Source organism: Plecotus auritus (assembly GCF_963455305.1).
Source record: "Plecotus auritus genome assembly, chromosome: 5".
Lineage (NCBI taxonomy): Eukaryota > Metazoa > Chordata > Mammalia > Chiroptera > Vespertilionidae > Plecotus > Plecotus auritus.
The window spans coordinates 133,849,148-133,867,645 of NC_137776.1; the positions used below are offsets into that span (position 1 = coordinate 133,849,148).

Sequence of the window (18,498 nt, forward strand, 5' to 3'; positions counted from 1 at the left end):
ACCCAGCAAAGCTATCATTCAGAATTGAAGGGCAGATAAAGAGCTCCACAGATAAGAAAAAGCTAAAGGAGTTCATCACCACCAAACCAGTATTGTATGAAATGCTGAAAGGTATTCTTAAAGAAGAGGAAGAAGAAAAAAGTAAAGAGAAAAATTATGAACAACAAATACATATCTATCAACAAGTGAACCTAAAAATCAAGTGAATTAAAAACCTGAGGAAGAGAATAATCTGGTGAATATAATAGAATCAGGGGCATAGAAAGGGAGTGGACTGATATTTAAGGGAAAGGGGTATGGGGGGTTCATGAAGAGACTGGACAAAAATCATACACCTATGGATGAGGACAGTGGGGGGGAGGTAAGGGCAGAAGGTGGGGTGGGAACTGGGTGGAGGGGAGCTACGGGGGGAAAAAGGAGAAACAATTGTAATAATCTGAATAAAGATTTATTAAAATAAAAATAATAAAATAAATAAATAAATAATAAAAGCCAGCTTCTCTGATAAAAAAAAAAAAAAAAATTCACCCTGCCCAACTGTTTCTAACCCTATAAAGATGCCTCTGTAAAATTTCTAGAAAAATGTCAATCACAGCCAACATATAAGGCCAATTTACTGCCTCTATGTAACAAACTGATAATAATTTTTTTAACGTACAGGGAAAAAAAAAAAGAATGAGTCCCTTTTATTATAAGATTAAACAACCATTGTAATTCCATATCATGGAAAAAGTTCAATAAGGGTAATACACATAATCTAAAAGTAGACATTAGCTATTTCTTCAATATGCTTTTTCATATATATGTATGAATATGTACAAATACACTGAAAGAAGGGAATAAAATGTTACTCCAGCTGTGAAATGATGGTCTAAGAAAGAGGGCTGAATTGAGGAGGAAGAGTGCCTTACTATGTAACAAAAACTATGCAAAGTCCTTCATATGTAGATCAGCCATTTTCAGTCAGTCTGCCACAAGAATTTTTAAAACATGCAACACCTGACTATTTAGTCAGGGGCAGTGACCTCTTTTCCCTTAGACTATCAAATGAAAAATTGACAAGAGCCAATACAACAATAGCCATCCAATATGAATAAATCAAAATTATAGCTTTTCTTTTTTTGTCAGACTGGCAAAAAATATAACATTTTTGGTGTGCCACAGAAATTTAATAATTAGTTTATGTGTGCCATGAGATAAAAAAAAAAGGTTAAAAAATGCTGATATAGATTATCTCTTTTCATCCTCATAATGGTCCTATTAAGTAGGTACTATTATTATCCCATTTTCTCGATGAAGAAAATGAGGCTCAGAAAAATTATGCAATTTACCCAAGTGACAGAATCAGGAATGACCTTGGAAACTCTGTCCCATGTTACATTATCGTCATCAGAGAATAAGTTACTTGAGGAGCACAGAGTCAAGCATCACACCATTCATCAAGGTGAAAGGGAAAGCGGCAGTATTTCATAGAAAAAACAATTGTCAATCAGCCCTCCTGCCATGGGTGTCTCGCCATCTGAGGACAATCACCCTGTCACTTCCCACAGAAGTGAGAAAATGCCCCATCCTCAAAAGACCATACAAGAGCCTGACACAACTAGTAATGTTCCAAGTAGTATTTAGGGAGCCAGAGCCTAGAAAGGGGTGCAGGTTGCCTACCTCCTACCCCAAAGATTGGAAGGACCTACAAGCCCAAAGCCCTCCATCCTGGGAAAATGAGCCAATCCCTCAGTCCTGCTACTTTATATAACCCCTCTCCAAAGAACAGGTCGATTAATTCCTATCACCAGCTCTAAACCCAACAGAGGTTTTTCTGTCTTGGGGGACTCTAGTCCACTCCTCTTCGATCTTCTAATATTCCAACATAAATAAAAGTACTCAATCAAACTTATTCCAACCACCTAAAAAAAAAACACTCACTGATGAATGTGTCTGAAATTGAAAAACCCAGGCCCAGAGGTGTCTGCAAAGCCCCAAAATAACAATGGGCCCTCTGGGACACAGCCTCTGACGTCTATGACTGCCAACAGTGCTGTACCCCATCACCAGACCTCTCCACACGATGGGCGTCCCCACAGTGCACATCTCGGAGCCCTGCTTTCTGTCATGGTTAGAAGTATGTCAGTAAACCAGAGGTGAGGGCATCCTCATCACAGACAAGTATGTGTCATGATGACTGCCACAGAGACAGTTTGTGGGAAAGTGGGGACACCTCAAGTCACAGAAAGATTCTTGTTCTTGCAAAAATTATACTTCGAACAAAGCCAAAGCAGAGCAGGGGGCAGGAGCGGAGGGGATTTTAAGGGCCTAAGATTAAGAATAAGTAAAGATTTAGTCACAAGTGAAAAGCTTCTAAGGTAGAAAATAGCAAGGATTATGGGAAGAAATTCAAACAGAAAATGAAGACGAGAGTGGAACTGTTTTTTAATGTTTCTGCAAGTAGCTAAGGACTTAATCCTCCTCCAACTAAGAGAGAGCTTTTATTTATCCGGTCAAAAGCTATTTTCATTCCAGCTTCTTCACATAAAAATGCTCATGTTCTGTAATAATTCTGACCCAATAACTACCCATGGACACAAAGAAAGAGAGCTCTAGCATGCACAGAGTCTTACAGAACTTAATCTTTAGAAATATTTCCAAGAAGCAATATCTGATTATTAAATCATCAGGCAATTTTATCCTTAATGAAATCTCAATTGTATTATTTCCAAATGTGTCTAGAAGCAACATACTGGTACCATAATCATTGATTCTAACCAACCAAACTGCTAATAATAACTGCTCTGAATTCTTTTTTACTTTTTTTTTTAAGAGACAAATTATATTGCTCATATAAAAGACTTCAATGTAAAAGTGCCACATCTTATTTTGTCAAATATGCTACATCTTATTATCAGTAGTTATAAGTAAACTATAATAGCATGAAGTCTCTAATAAATGTATCCTGAAATAAAAGTAACTTTAAATTACTATTTAGATAAATAATCATGTCAAAAAACATGAATCTGAATTCTTCTCCCCACATCCTAAAAATCCTACCTGAAGTCAAAGCTATATTATTTATGTTAAATTTGCCTTAAATACAAATACTACACACAAAAATTGAATTTCTTAAAGAGTAATATTAATATACCTTATCAAAGGGAATACCATACTTCTTCAACACTGAGGGAGATATCAGCGTCATCTTGTGGCGAAGAAATGCATCACACCCTTGAAAACTGCTTGGGAAAAAACCTAAATGGAAATAAAATATAAGCATTCAGCAATGTATCAATTAAGATAAAATTTCAGATTTTTTTTTTAAGCTTTGTACTTCTTACAAAATGACAGCTTTATGCAAATATAGGCCAACTCTACAAAAAAAAAAAACAAAAACAGCTCATACCAAAAATTAGAGTCAGAATTCTTAAAAATTAACACATACATACTTATATCACCAAAGGTTGACCTTACAAAAAGATCTACCAAGAGGTGTTTTCATAACATATAAAATTACTAAACCTGAAAATTGTGCAATTTCTAACATATTTGAATTCAACCTGCCTAATATCTGATTAATGAACAAAATATTAAGGGAGGTTAGCAGAGGTCAATGTGTTTTAATAGCGGAATCTCTCATTTTAGACTCTTACAAGTTGATCATTCAAGAAGCCCTTGTCCCAATGCATGGCATACATTAAACACAAAGCGGTTTCCCACCTTTCTTTGTTTCTTTCTGATCAATTTTAAACAGTTTAACTGCTACTAATTTCCTAAACAACTTACTGTCCAGCATCAGTCAAATACTTGGAAACCCGCCTCACCAACCAGTATGGGAGTAGAGCTTTGAGGAGGCCTTTACCTGAGAAAGCTAAACAGGCAGCAATCCTTTTTCCTACAGTATGTTACAAATCATATCACAGTTGTTTTTCTCCATTGCTGACTTCAACCCTGCAGTTCTGTCTGAGGCAGACCCACATTAACTCCGTTACGCATCTAGGAGAAAATGAATATGCTTGATGCCCTGCTCTTTCCTTCCTCACTCAGAGGGAAAACTACAATTCTGAGGAGAGTGGGCAAGCAAGAGGGGAAAGAGAAGAGAAACATGGAAAAGACAGGAGAATCACAGAGAAAGAACCCAGAGGAAAACAGAACTCATCAGGAAAACATGTGCAACGTTTATAAGTAAAGTGGTTTATGAACCACAGATTTTAACTCCTTTACCGCCAAAATGAAGATAAAACCACTGAAAATGTTACTTATCTAACTCTGTGGCTCACTATGTACAAATAGGTAAAAAATGTGACCACTTTGACAAAAGAATGATCAGAACTCATTAACTAATCATGTACCATTTTAATCTCTTAGAATAGTGGGGTTCCACAAGAATATTTTTAAAGTAAATAAGCCTTAATTGATGACACCGTCAAGTGAGGCCACAGATCATCAGAAGGAAACAAAACAAACAGCCAGGAAAGAGCCATTTGGGTATAAGGAACCACCTGCAAAAAGCAGTACAATTTGCTTAAGCATCTGCACCTGGATTTTTAAAAAGAAAAATGGAAATATATTTTTTAAAAATGCCAACAAAAACATCAGAAATACTGTCATTTTCTACAATACCAGCGGGAATAAAAGGAATGATTCTGTTTCATATGGTCACTTGATGCAGTCCTCTGTTTATGGTTAACATTCATAATACATAAATGGAAAATAAAGCATATGACAAACAAGCAACCCTTTGAAAGAATGCAAACCTCAGTGAATGGAGACAAAGAACCACATGGATGTAATGGTCACATGTACACAATACAATGACCTGAGGCCTACATCACAGTGTAAAGAACAGCAGGGATGTCCCCACACGCAAAACCCATGGAAACGCTTTAATAATATGATTTAAATGGATCTATCAAACTTTTCAAATCTGTAACTTTGTGCAGCTCTAAATGAATTACATTTTAAATTAAAATCAATGCAGAAAGGGGAGTCTATTTAATTTTCCTTTGCTATGGATTTGTAATCAGGACCTGAACAATGTGGTGACTGGTCATAAGTGAATTTAAATTGGAAAACCACTGAAGGAAGGTAATTTGCAGTATATTAAGAACTTCACATTGTTTCAGAATTTATATTTACAACAGGCTATCAGAATTATATTTTATATCACCCTGGAAAAAGACTCACGAACAGCACAAATTATATACAAAGCATGTATGTCAAAATGAGTTTTACCTCAAAACACCTGCAGGAGTACATGGATCATACCCACCCTCACTCCACAGTCCATGAAAATTATTTTATTCAACATATACACAAGCCAATATAACCAGAATATTATTAAACATAATGTGATAATATATTTTAAAACTCCAAAATAGCCCCTCTGGTGTGGCCCTCTCTCCTTCCTCTCTCTCTCTCTCTCTCTCTCTCTCATCCTCCGTTCTCCCGCTCCTTCTCCCTCGCCACCTCCACCTCTGCCTCTCCCTCTCTCTAAACATGCCCTCGGGTGAGGATTATTTAAAAAAAGAAAAAAATCAATGGTTACTGCCCTGGCCAGGTGGCTCAGTTGACACGGCTAGGTTGTGGGTTCGATCCTCAGTCAGGGTGGTGTATATGGTAAGCAAACTGATCAATGTTTCTCTCTCACATCGATGTCTCTGTCTCTCTCTTCTCTCCCTCTCATCAATAAAAACATATCCTCAGGTGAGGATTTTTAAAAACAGAGGTCAACGGGCCCTAGCTGGTTTGGCCCAGTGGATAAAGCATCGGCCTATGGATTGAAGGGTTCTGGGTTCGATTCCAGTCGAGGGCACGTACCTCAATTGCAGGCTCCTCCCCAGCCCGGGCCCTGGTCAGGGCACATGCAGGAGACAACCAATCAATGTGTTTCTCTCACATCAATATTTCTGTCTTTCCCTCTCTCTAAAAATCAATGGAAAAACATCCTCAAGTAAGGATTAAAAAAAAAATAGAAGAAGTCAATGGTTACTAAACCTTAAAAATCATCTCATTCCCTTAGGCCTTGTGACTCAAACCAAGCAGTGTTGGTCACAAGTAACAAACTTCTCCCCCATAAAAGAGTTCTAAAAATCAAGTACAGCTAGGGTTAAACTATGTTGATTCATGTTTTACTTTGAATTCACCTATAGGTTCTTCCATCTTTTCTCTGCTGTTTTAAAATTAAATATGAAATTTTAGTCTGAATTCTGAATTACTCACAAATGGGTTTCAATGTAAAAATCCTAAAAAGATCAAACTGAGAAGATAATCAGTTATTTCACATTCCAAGCTATGGAGACTGGTCTTATTCCCCCCATACCAACTCCTCTCTACAAGTAACACATTGGTTTCTATGACAGTAGACCAATGAGTTCTCAATGAAATAATATCTAATTTGGGGGTGAAAAAACTGAAAGAACTGTTTGAAATAAAACTGCATTTCTACTAAACTATTAAATAATACATACTTTCCATTTTAAATAAACATTCAAAAATTAGAACTGAAATATTGCATAGAATTCATGGAACAAAATAGTTTTAACATTTATTCCAAGAAGAATCAACTCTTGGGAGTAGAGCATCCAAGAGAAGGGGAAGAGCAATAATATCAAGTTACAATAGACTACTCAGGAAGTCACTTTTTGGGGTCTGTAGCTTGGTTATATCATCTTCAAAGATAAGACACTATCTGTCAATTCCCTAACAAAATAAAGTCAGTATGTGCTTTTTTTCTTTAAGATATTATACAGTGGTAAACAAGCAAAGGTGGTCTTTGGACCACTCTTTCAATCCAAACAACATGTTAGAGATATGAAGGCTAGCATACTAAAGGATATATACTCCAGAGATTCCCAACAGAGCCCTGAAACCCTAAAAGCATCCCACAACCACCTTTGGTGAGACTGCCATGGTACTGCTGGGAGTTGTGCAGCACAGGTAAGTGTAGAACCACGTAAGCCCTCCCAAGGACCAGGACATATTCAAGATTGCCCTGTATTCAGTGTAAAACTGCTCATATGTAAGAAGCACTATTCTAAGTGACAGAAATGAAATACAAAAGTCTACATATTGTATACCTCACTTTTATGACATTCTAGGGACAGATATCAGATTAGTGGCTGCCAGTGGCTTGGGAGAAGGATTTGTGCAAAGGGGCACAAGATAACTTTATGAGAATACTACTATATATCTCAGTAATTATGGTAGTTACACTACTGCACATATTGTCAAAACTCAATAAATAGTATATTCAAATGGGGTGGCTTTTACTGTTAGTGCATTTTAGAAATAGAACAGATTTGTTCTAAAAATAGTGCGCTCTTTCTAACAGAGAAAAATTTTTCCAAATTGTCAACTGGTTTACACTTTCTAATATGTTAGCTATTACTAAAAAAAAATTCTTTTTAAATTCCAATCCCATATGACAAACATAAACACATGGCTGAGGCTATTAAAATCACCAAAGTTTCAAAAATTAAAAAGATTCAAAAATTAAAGTTTAGTAACAGTTTCTATGGGTATATTAACAATTAGGGGGGTGCAGAGGGTTCCCTCAGCCCAGCCTGCACCCTTTCCAACCAGGGACCCCTTGGGTTTAAACCGGCAGTCGGACATCCCTCTCACAATCTTGGACCACTGGCTCCTAACCACTTACCTGCCTACCTGCCTGATCACCCCTAACTGCCCTCCCCTGCCAGCCTGATCTCACCCCTAACTGCCCTCCCTGCCAGCCTGATCTCGCCCCTAACTGCTCTCCCCTGACGGCCTGATCGCCCCTAACTGCCTCTGCCTGCCTGATCGCCCCTAACTGCCCTCCCCTGCCAGCCTGATCTCGCCCCCAACTACAGGCCTAATCTCGCCCTCAACTGCCCTCCCCTACCGGCCTGATCTCGCCCCCAATGGCCCTCCCTTGCCAGCCTGATCTCGCCCCCAACTGTCCTCCCCTGCCGGCCTGATCTTGCCCCCAACTGCCCTCCCCTGCTGGCCTGATCGCCCCTAACTGCCTCTGCCTCGGCCCCCACCACCATGGCTTTGTCTGGAAGGAAGTTGGATGTCCGGAAGATGGCCGGTCGACCCAGTCTAATTAGCATATTACAGTTTTATTAGTATAGATAGTTTGGAGAAGCTGAATTTAGTTATTAATCGATTAGGAAAGAAAGGAAGTAGAGAAGAGAAACAGGAGGGAAGGAATATGGAGAAACAAATAATAATGGGGGGGGACACAGAAAAAGGATACAGAAGTATTGCTTCCGTGAGGAATGCTTTTTAGATAGCATCTACACATGAAAGCTTATTAACGGAATAAACCAATGAGCTACATTATGTGGGAAGAAGCCTGGTCACTTTTACCCACATTCCTACATAAGAGGTCAACATTAGGTGTTGAAGCTATAGTTGGCCTCTCCGTGCTTCCTCCCGTTCATGGAACAACTAATTACTCGGACCTGGTAGAAAATTACCATACTGCAGGCTTCACTCAGCTCCAAATGTCCATAATCCATTGACATCTCTACTGGTAGAGATATAGCCCCATTGAGCTCTGTAGGAGGACGGCCAGGAGGAATCCATACTGATCTTGGTATTGAGAAGGATGGTGGTTCCACCCAATGTAACAGGTATGTGGGGCCATTACATATGGTTTTTACTGCATCCTGAGGTCACTTTGCTTCAGTTCCTGCTTTCCCCCCACTTGAATGGACATATGGACCACACATACACAGGTCAGCAGGACTCTCCAGGCTATGCACTTGGGGCTCAAACAGGTCACAGTCAAACTAACCAGGATTTCCTTAGGCCAGCTTCACCCTGGAGAATCAAAGAATTCTCCATTTCATCCCAAGGTAACTCCTCCCTGCTAGCTGGCATTCCCTTCCAGAGTTCTTCCTCCCCACTCCTATTGTCACTTCTCAGAACTGTATTTCATCCCACATCCAAATTCTACTAGCTTGGTGTATGTATGTTATATATTACCATCCAATGTCTAAAATCCTACTAAGACAGAAACATGGCTGACTAAAAATATTCAGAAATCTAAACACAGACAATGACATCTAAAATCAAATGATGAGGAAATTAAGTTTAGGGATTGTCTCACCATTCTTAAAGCAACTCAACTAACAGTGAGATGGAAAAAAAAAACCACACCATGACACACGACACATTGTTGAGCCATGAAACAGGCACGAGGGCAGATGATATGTCACTGGTCTTCTTCATTTATTATGGCTTAAAATTGATGGTTTATAATCACGTATTTTATTTATTCACCTTTCAAAACCACAAATTTTAATATAATATTTTCAGACTATCATCTAAATCAAGCTTAGAAAATAATGTATTGAACGAGGAGTTTGCGCTATCTTGAACGGAAAGTGGAGCTTATCGGAAGCCTGAGAATCCACAACTGCGGAACCCACGGAAGAGCTGCGAACCCCAGAACACTGGTCTCCAATTGACGCAAACACACGGATTCAGAGGAGCTCTACACTCCACCACGGAAAGGTCAGATTTCGCCTGGGATAAGGTGAGAGAGAACTACATAACCAGACATCCAGAGAAGAGAGACCATGGGTAGACAAAGAAACAGCCCGCATATGAAAGAAAAGCAGGCATCACCAGAAAAGGAAGTAAACGAAATGGAGGCAAGCAACCTCCAGAGAAAGAATTCAGAGAAATGGTCATAAAGTGGCTGAAAAGAATGGAAGACAAATTTGACAATATGAGCAAGGACCAAGAGGAAATGAAGAGGAACCAAGAAAAAATGAAAAATGACATTGCTGCTGTAAAGAACTCAATAGAAAGCACCAAGAGTAGCCTAGAAGAAGCAGAGGACCGCATCAGTGAGCTAGAAGACAAGATGGGAAAAAATACCAAGTAGAGCAACTTCTAGAAAAAAAAATTAAAAGGCAGGAGGAGAGCCTAAGGGAACTTTGGGACAACACGAAACAAAACAACATCTGCATAATAGGGGTTCCAGAAGGAAAGGAAGCTGAGCAAGGAAAAGAAAACCTGTTTGAAGAAATAATGACAGAAAATTTCCCTGATATAGGGAAGAAAAAACCCACACAAATCCAAGAAGCTCACAAAGTCCCAAGCAAAATGAACCCCAAAAGACCAACGCCAAGGCACATTATAATTAAATTGGCAAACACCAACGACAAAATAAGAATCTTAAAAGCGGCAAGAGAGAGACAGAAAGTTACATACAAAGGAACCCCCATCAGACTAGCAACTGATTTCTCAACAGAAACTCATCAGGCCAGAAGGGAATGGAATGAAATATACAAAGTCATGCAAAGGAAGGGTCTGAATCCAAGAATACTGTACCCAGCAAGGCTATCAATCAAAATTGAAGGTGAAATCAGGAGCTTCACAGACAAAAAAGGACTAAGGGAATTTATTACCACCAAACCAGCAATGCAAGAAATGCTAAAGGGTCTGCTTTAAAAAAAAAAGAAACAGGAAGCGAAGAAGGAACACAGGGGTAAAGAATAGGAATGGCGACAAATAAGTACCTATCAATAATAACTTTAAATGTAAATGGATTAAATGCCCCAATCAAAAGACATAGGGTAACGGATTGGATAAGAAAACACGACCCATATATCTGCTGTCTACAAGAAACCCACCTCAGAAAAAAAGACGCACACAGACTGAGGGTGAAGGGATGGAAAAAGGTTTTCCAGGCAAATGGAACTGAAAAAAAAAAGCTGGGGTAGCAATACTTATATCTGACAAATTAGATCTCAAAGTGAAGGACATAACAAGAGAAAAGGAAGGCCACTTCATAATACTAAAGGGAGCAATCCAACAAGAAGAAATAACTCTGGTAAACATATATGCACCCAATACAGGAGCACCCAAATACATAAAAAAACTCCTGGAGGATATCAAGGGAGAGATTGACAGCAACACAATCATAGTAGGAGACTTTAATACCCCACTATCACCACTGGACAAATCCTCTAAACAAAAAATCAGCAAAGAAACATCAATCCTAAATGACTCACTAGACCAGATGGAATTAATTGACATCTGAAGAACATTTCACCCCAAAGCCATAGAATATACATTCTTCTCAAGTGCACATGGGTCATTTTCAAACATAGACCATATGTTGGGACATAGGCAAAGTCTCTTCAAATTCAAGAAGATAGAAATCATATCAAGCATCTTCTCAGACCACAGTGGCATAAAACTGGAAATCAACTACAGTAAAAACAACCCAAAGAAATCAAACACATGGAGACTAAACAGCATGCTATTAAACCATGACTGGGTTACCAGAGAGATCAAAGAAGAAATAAAAAACATCATGGCAACAAATGACAATGAAAACACTACAATCCAAAATCTATGGGACACAGCGAAAGCAGTCTTGAGAGGGAAGTTCATAGCTCTACAAGCCTACTGCAAAAAAACAAGAAACAATGGTAATAAATTACCTAACCCAACAACTCAAAGAGTTAGAAAAAGAGCAACAAGAAAAGCCCAGTGTAAGCAGAAGGAAGGAAATAATAAAGTTCAGATCAGAGATAAATGACATAGAGACCAAAGAAACAATACAAAAGATCAACAAAACCAAGAGCTGGTTCTTTGAAAGGATAAACAAGATTGATGAACCTCTAGCCAGGCTCACCAAGAAGCAAAGAGAGAGGACCCAAAAAAACAAGATCAGAAATGAAAGACGTGAAATAACAACAGATCCCGCTGAAATACAAAGGATTGTTAAAAAATACTACGAACAACTCTATTCCAACAAACTGGACAACCTGGAGGAAATGGACAGATTCCTAGAAAAATATAACCTTCCAAAACTCAATCAGGAAGAATCTAAACAGCTCAACATGCCAGTAACTATGAGAGAAATTGAAGCAGTCATCAAAGAGCTTCCGGCAAACAAAAGCCCGGGCCAGACGGCTTCACAGGAGAGTTTTACCAAACATTCAAGGAAGAACTAAAACCTATCCTCCTCAGACTATTCCAAAAAATTCAAGAGGAAGGAACACTTCCAAGCTCCTTCTATGAAGCCAGCATCACCCTAATACCAAAACCAGATAAAGACAATACAATGAAGGAGAATTACAGGCCAATATCCCTCATGAATGTAGATGCCAAAATCCTCAACAAAAGTCTAGCAAATCGGATACAGCAGTACATCAGAAAGATCATACACCATGACCAAGTAGGGTTTATCCCAGGAATGCAAGGATGGTACAATATCCGAAAATCAATGAATGTGATACATCACATAAACAAATTGAGAGATAAAAATCACATAGTCATATCAATTGATGCAGAAAAAGCATTTGACAAAATCCAACACCCTTTCTTGATAAAAACTCTCAACAAGGTGGGAATAGAAGGATCATACCTGAACATGATAAGAGCTATATACGATAAACCCACATCTAATATCATACTCAATGGGCAAAAACTAAAACCATTTCCCCTAAGAACAGGAACAAGACAGGGATGCCCACTCTCACCACTCCTGTTTGACATAGTACTGGAAGTATTAGCCACTGCAATTAGACAAGAAGAAGAAATAAAAGGCATCCAAATTGGAAAAGAAGAAGTAAAGCTGTCCTTATTTGCAGATGACATGATATTGTACATTAAAAACCCTAAAGACTCCATCAAAAAACTAATAGACTTAATAAATGAATTTGGCAATGTAGCAGGATACAAAATTAACGCCAAGAAATCTATGGCATTTCTATACACCAACACTGAACTTACAGAAAAAGAGACTAAAAAAGCAATCCCATTTTCCATCGCACCAAAAAAATTAAGATACTTAGGAATAAACCTAACCAAGGAGGTAAAAGACCTATATGCAGAAAACTACAGGACACTGAAAAAAGAGATAGAGGAGGACATAAACAGATGGAAGAACACACCATGTTCATGGATTGGTAGAATCAACATCATTAAAATGTCCATACTACCCAAAGCAATCTATAGATTCAATGCACTCCTCATTAAAATACCAACGGCATATTTCACAGACCTAGAAAGAACTCTCCAAAAATTCATCTGGAATAAAAAAAGACCCCGAATAGCCACAGCAATCCTGAGAAAGAAGAATAAAGTAGGAGGGATCTCAATACCAGATTTCAAGCTGTATTACAAAGCCACTGTCCTCAAAACAGCCTGGTACTGGCACAAGAACAGACATATAGATCAATGGAATAGATTAGAGAATCCAGATATCGACCCAAACCACTATACTCAATTAATATTTGACAAAGGAGGCATGAGCATACAATAGAGTCAAGACAGTCTCTTCAATAAATGGTGTTGGGAAAATTGGACAGATACATGCAAAAAAATGAAACTAGATCACCAACTTACACCATACACAAAAATAAACTCAAAATGGATACAGGACTTAAATATAAGACGGAAAACCATAAAAATACTATAGGAATCCACAGGCAGCAAAATCTCAGGCATATGCCAAAAGAACTTCTTCACTGATACTGCCCCTAGGGCAACGGAAGCCAAAGAGAAAATAAACAAATGGGACTACATCAAAATAAAAAGCTTTTGCACAGCAAAAGAAACCATCAACAAAACAACAAGAAACCCCACTGTATGGGAGAACATATTTGAAAATGTTATCACTGATAAAGGTTTAATCTCCAACATCTACAGGCAGCTTATACAACTTAATAAAAGGAAGATAAATGATCCAATAAAAAAATGGACAATGGACCTAAATAGAATCTTTTCGAAAGAAGACAGAAGGACGGCCAAGAGACACATGAAAACATACTCAAAGTCACTAATTATCCGAGAGATGCAAATCAAAACGACAATGCGATACCATCTCACACCTGTCAGAATGGCTATCATCAAGAAATCAACAAATGACAAGTGTTGGCGAGGATGTGGAGAAAAAGGAACCCTCGTGCACTGCTGGTGGGAATGCAGACTGGTGCAGCCACTGTGGAGAACAGTATGGAGTTTCCTCAAAAAACTGAAAATGGAACTCCCATTTGACCCAGTAATCCCACTCCTAGGAATATATCCTAAGAAACTAGAAACACCAATCAGAAAGGATATATGCACCCCTATGTTCATAGCAGCACAATTTACAATAGCTAAGATTTGGAAACAGCCTAGGTGCCCGTAAGCAGATGACTGGATCAGAAAACTATGGTACATCTACACAATGGAATACTATGCTTCCATAAAAAAGAAGGAACTATTACCATTTGTAGGCACCTGGATGGAATTAGAGAACATTATGCTAAGTGAAATAAGCCAGTCAATGAAAGAAAAATACCACATGATCTCACTCATTTGGGGATAATGAAAAACATTATAAACTGATGAACACAAAGATACATAGGCAGTAAAGCATCGAACAGACTGTCAAATTACAGCAGGAAGGTTAGGGAGAGGTGGGGGAAATAGGAGATCAACTGAAGGACTTATATGCATGCATATAAGAGTAACCAACAGATGCAAAACATTGGGGGGTAAAGGCATGTATGGGAGTGGGGTTGGGGGGGGCAATGGTAAGATATGTACACATATAATACCTTAATAAAAAATAAATAAATAAAACACACACACACAAAAAGAAAGAAAATAATGTATTTACCAATTTGAGAACTTGCAAAAGTACATTTTCCTAATTCCAACACAGAGTTATGAGAACAAGTAAATTTCAAATATGTTCATAGAATTAAAAATGACTTCATTATTGCTGCTCTTCTAATCTCTTGATAACATCTCTTTTGGAACAAACCCTTTTTTAAGGGATTTGACGACTGATTCCAGAAATGCACAGATATTCCCAATTTTGAATATAATTTCAGAGAATCCACAAACTGCCTACATCCCACCACAGATGCTGGTCCACACCTCCTGGGATAAGGATCCCTGCACATCAGGCTAAGAATCTGCTCCACAGGCCTACAGTCAATATTCCTAGTCATTTAAACACATAAACATACACACCCCAAAGGTAACTATTTAAAAAAACCATGAACTAAATTAATCCTTCCTAATAACGATTCTTCTGTTCCATTTTGCTGAAATTTGTTCTTTTAATAAAGTCAAAACTAAAACACTTGTTGCAAGTAAACATAAGAACCTAAAATAATTTATTCAGTTCTAACATCCTGTAATTTAAAACATGATTCCTGCTGATCATTCACACTTCTAAAATCAGCTGTACAAAGTCCTAACTCACATATTCTTTCCCCAGTAACCAAAATTTTGACCAAAGTAAGTCATCTTTAATTTTTCTTTAATATAGGCATGTTATTCACAATAAAAAAAAAAAATCAATGGAATTCAGCCCTGCACAAAAGATTTTAGCCATTCCCAATTATCTTTAATCCAAACTTTGCTTAACTTAATAGAAGGGCACAGATATTCTCTCCTTTCTAAAATGGATGAGATTTAAACATTCTGAAAACTGAAATCTTCAAAACTGTCATTTATGATTTAACATTATACCTCTATTCTACTTTATACTTTCCATTCAATTGTATCAAACCAAAAATTAGAAAGAATGCAATAGCATTACAGGCGAACATAGCAAGTATAAAAATTGCAACAATTCACTGGAGATTTTTTATTACATTTATGTCTACATAATATTGAAAAAAAAACTGTATAAATGAGAAAGCGGCAAAGAGCAAAATCAAACTCCTGGCTTTATTAGGTGCAGGCCTAATGTCTTTCAGATAAAATATTTGTAGGTGCCACAGTCAATCACGATTTCAACAGGAACCGAAGATGAAAGCATTCATGCATAAAAGGCAAGAGTGATAATTATGATATGGAGACAAGATAATGGAAAACATCCGAGGCCACTTTTCACTTTGTGTATCAAGTGCTGCCTTGACCTAGCCATCCTGCAATGCGCCATCACATTTACTGTTACTTTATCATTTTAATTACTTAGCAGAATTCAATTAATTTGGCTGGCATGTAGTCAGCGGATGGGAATCCTTCACTATCTTACAGGGTCTTTTCCCTGTGTCATTTCTAAAAATAATGCTGCAAAACAGGTTTGAATAAACATGCAGCTGAGTTTAAAATTCTTGTTCATCCTTCAAGTTTATTAACCTCTTACTGATTAAAGAAATGGAATCTATTTTCCTGGAATGTCATTTTCAGATAGAATATGTCAAAGTGGTGACAGACAGATTCCAGCCAAAATTTCAGTATGACTCTATACTGTAAAGTTTACACTGGCTCCACTTTAAAATTCTCAGGGTGCAAATAGAAAATAGTGGGGTAATTACTACAGAGAAGAGGATAGTTCCGCATACAGATTTAGCACAAAGTTCGCTGCCTATGTATTTAAGGATTACAGGAATCATTTTCTAAGCTGTGCTCTACATAACCTGTTATCCAGAATCCATCTACCTTAGCATTCATGAAAATAGTCCTCAACAAAGTTTAAGGTTACAATTACATTGTATTATTACTATAATGTATTACATTATAAAAACACTAAGGCTTTATACTTATTACTTGCCAAAATTATAATAACGTTTCTTACAAATGTGACATGTAACTGTTCTAATACTCTTATAATTTGGAGGAAAGTAATTTTCAGATGTTATTAACAATTTCTCTTCAGAACTGTCAAGTCAAAGAACGGAGTTTCTCAGTATGCACATTTCGTTATTAAAAGAAGGCTACATACAGCAGGGTCAAAATTCCTTTCATACTAGAAGGCAAACCTAACATTCCAATGAAACTTAGATTAGTACCTGACTAAAGGGGCAATATTTGCTGAGGATTTAATCCTGAATAAAGACCGAACATCTTCTGTTTAGTTGTCGCTCAATAAATTTTACTTTCCCCTGAAAATAAGTCACTCTCAGCCTTGGTAAGGGTGACTAGCAAAACAGAAGATGAGGCTGGCAGGAGGTGAATCTGATTCTTCTCCCTTGTATAAGCGGATGAGGGCAAGGTTGTGTGGTATATCTTTAAGACAGAGAAGAAAAAAGGGAAGGTACTATCTACAAACACAAGTGAACAAAAAGTAAAACCATCAATCAGCTTCTCAGAAATAACTATGGATAAAGCCAAAAGATAATGATAAGATAATAATTCAAGTTCAAGTAAAGAATGTTTAAATTTGCCAGTCTAAGAAGACATACATTCTCACACTCATCCAGTAACCGGGGACCATTCATCTTCACCCTACTTACTAATAAAAGCCATCCTACTCACACCGTCACAAGATGGTTGCGCACACAGTGGGCGGGGCTGGGCTTGAGGCTGCGTGCGCTGCATAGAGCCTGCCTGGGAATCCCGCCTCCTCCCAGCTCTGCGGTGGGTCCCCTGGCTCTGCGAGGCAAGGCCTGCCTGGGTGTCCCCCGGCTCAACATGGTGAGCCCTGCCTGGGGATCCTGGGGGTCCCGCCTCCAAGCTCTGTGCGCTGGGGAGGCAGGACCCTCAGCTCCGGCCTACCTCTTTGGGGCAATCCATCGAGGAGCCCCAGATGGGTGGGCGGGGCCCACCTCTTTGTGGCGATCAATCATGGGGCTCAAGCACTGTGACAAGACACAGGCCAGGCTGGGGGACCCCCCCCCCAAGTGCACAAATTTCATGCACCAGGCCTCTAGTGTTTCAATAAGGGCAGTCCCAGGCCAACAGTGCCAAATGAGATCTGGGAGTCAGAAGTCCCTTTTGGTGAAATGATCCAGCAACATAAAAAGTATTTATAAAAACCTTCACCCTTAGATGTGGTAACTTAAAAGAAGAAAAAATATTATCGACACAATGAAGTTAATACATTATATAAAAGAGAAAAATATTGGAGATAACCAAGATAGTTATATGCAGTCACTTGATGAAATACTAAGCAGCCAACTAAAATAACCATGAATATTATGCAATGAGGAAAACTATGCATACATTAATGTAAAAAAAAAAGTTAAAAATTATTCAATTAGAGAAGCATTTAAAAGCCAATAACTTACAAAAATAAAATTAACTCACTGAGATTCTATACTGTAAAAAACCCTCAAAAACTATGAACCTATCTGGATGAAAAGCACAGAAAGCAAGTTTACCTTGAGCTAGTCGTTCAAGTCGTTTCCCATGCTCTGGGGGTATTGCATACCTAAAATTTTAAACATAAATGAAGATTTTAGGTTTATAACTGTTCAGCTACTTCCTAAACATATCTACTCCTAAATAATGTCATGTAAAAAAAAATCAGTAACAAAATCTACTTAGATGAACTGAATAGAGATCATAAAAACAATCACAGAGTCATATCCCTTGGACAAAGAATAGAAGAAAAATAAACTCTTAAGTCACTATTTCAATGCCAGGCTCACCATCCCAACCACATTTTAAAGAACAAAGGCCCAAGAGCAAGAAACTGCTTAGTCAGGAGGCAGCTAGCCACAGCACGGAGACTAGACCTCTCTCCAAACACTCATAGCACCCCAGAAATCCAGGGTTATTTTGGGTTGTATGTTTTAGTTTTGTGGTTGGTTAGCTGGCCTTTGTTTTTTAAGA

At 38.1% G+C, this 18,498-nt stretch overlaps 1 protein-coding gene across 3 annotated transcripts in view; it reads right to left on the minus strand.

Moving 5' to 3' along the window:
- Positions 1–18,498, minus strand: part of KDM4C (lysine demethylase 4C) — a 375,701-nt gene that overhangs the window by 254,091 nt on the left and 103,112 nt on the right. For all 3 annotated transcript variants that reach the window (XM_080668088.1, XM_080668087.1, XM_080668089.1), the window contains 2 exons: positions 18,045–18,094; positions 3,137–3,240 (listed from right to left, as the gene is read on the minus strand). In XM_080668088.1, the coding sequence (XP_080524214.1) occupies positions 3,137–3,240; positions 18,045–18,094 (154 nt within the window). The remainder of the gene's footprint in view (positions 1–3,136; positions 3,241–18,044; positions 18,095–18,498) is intronic.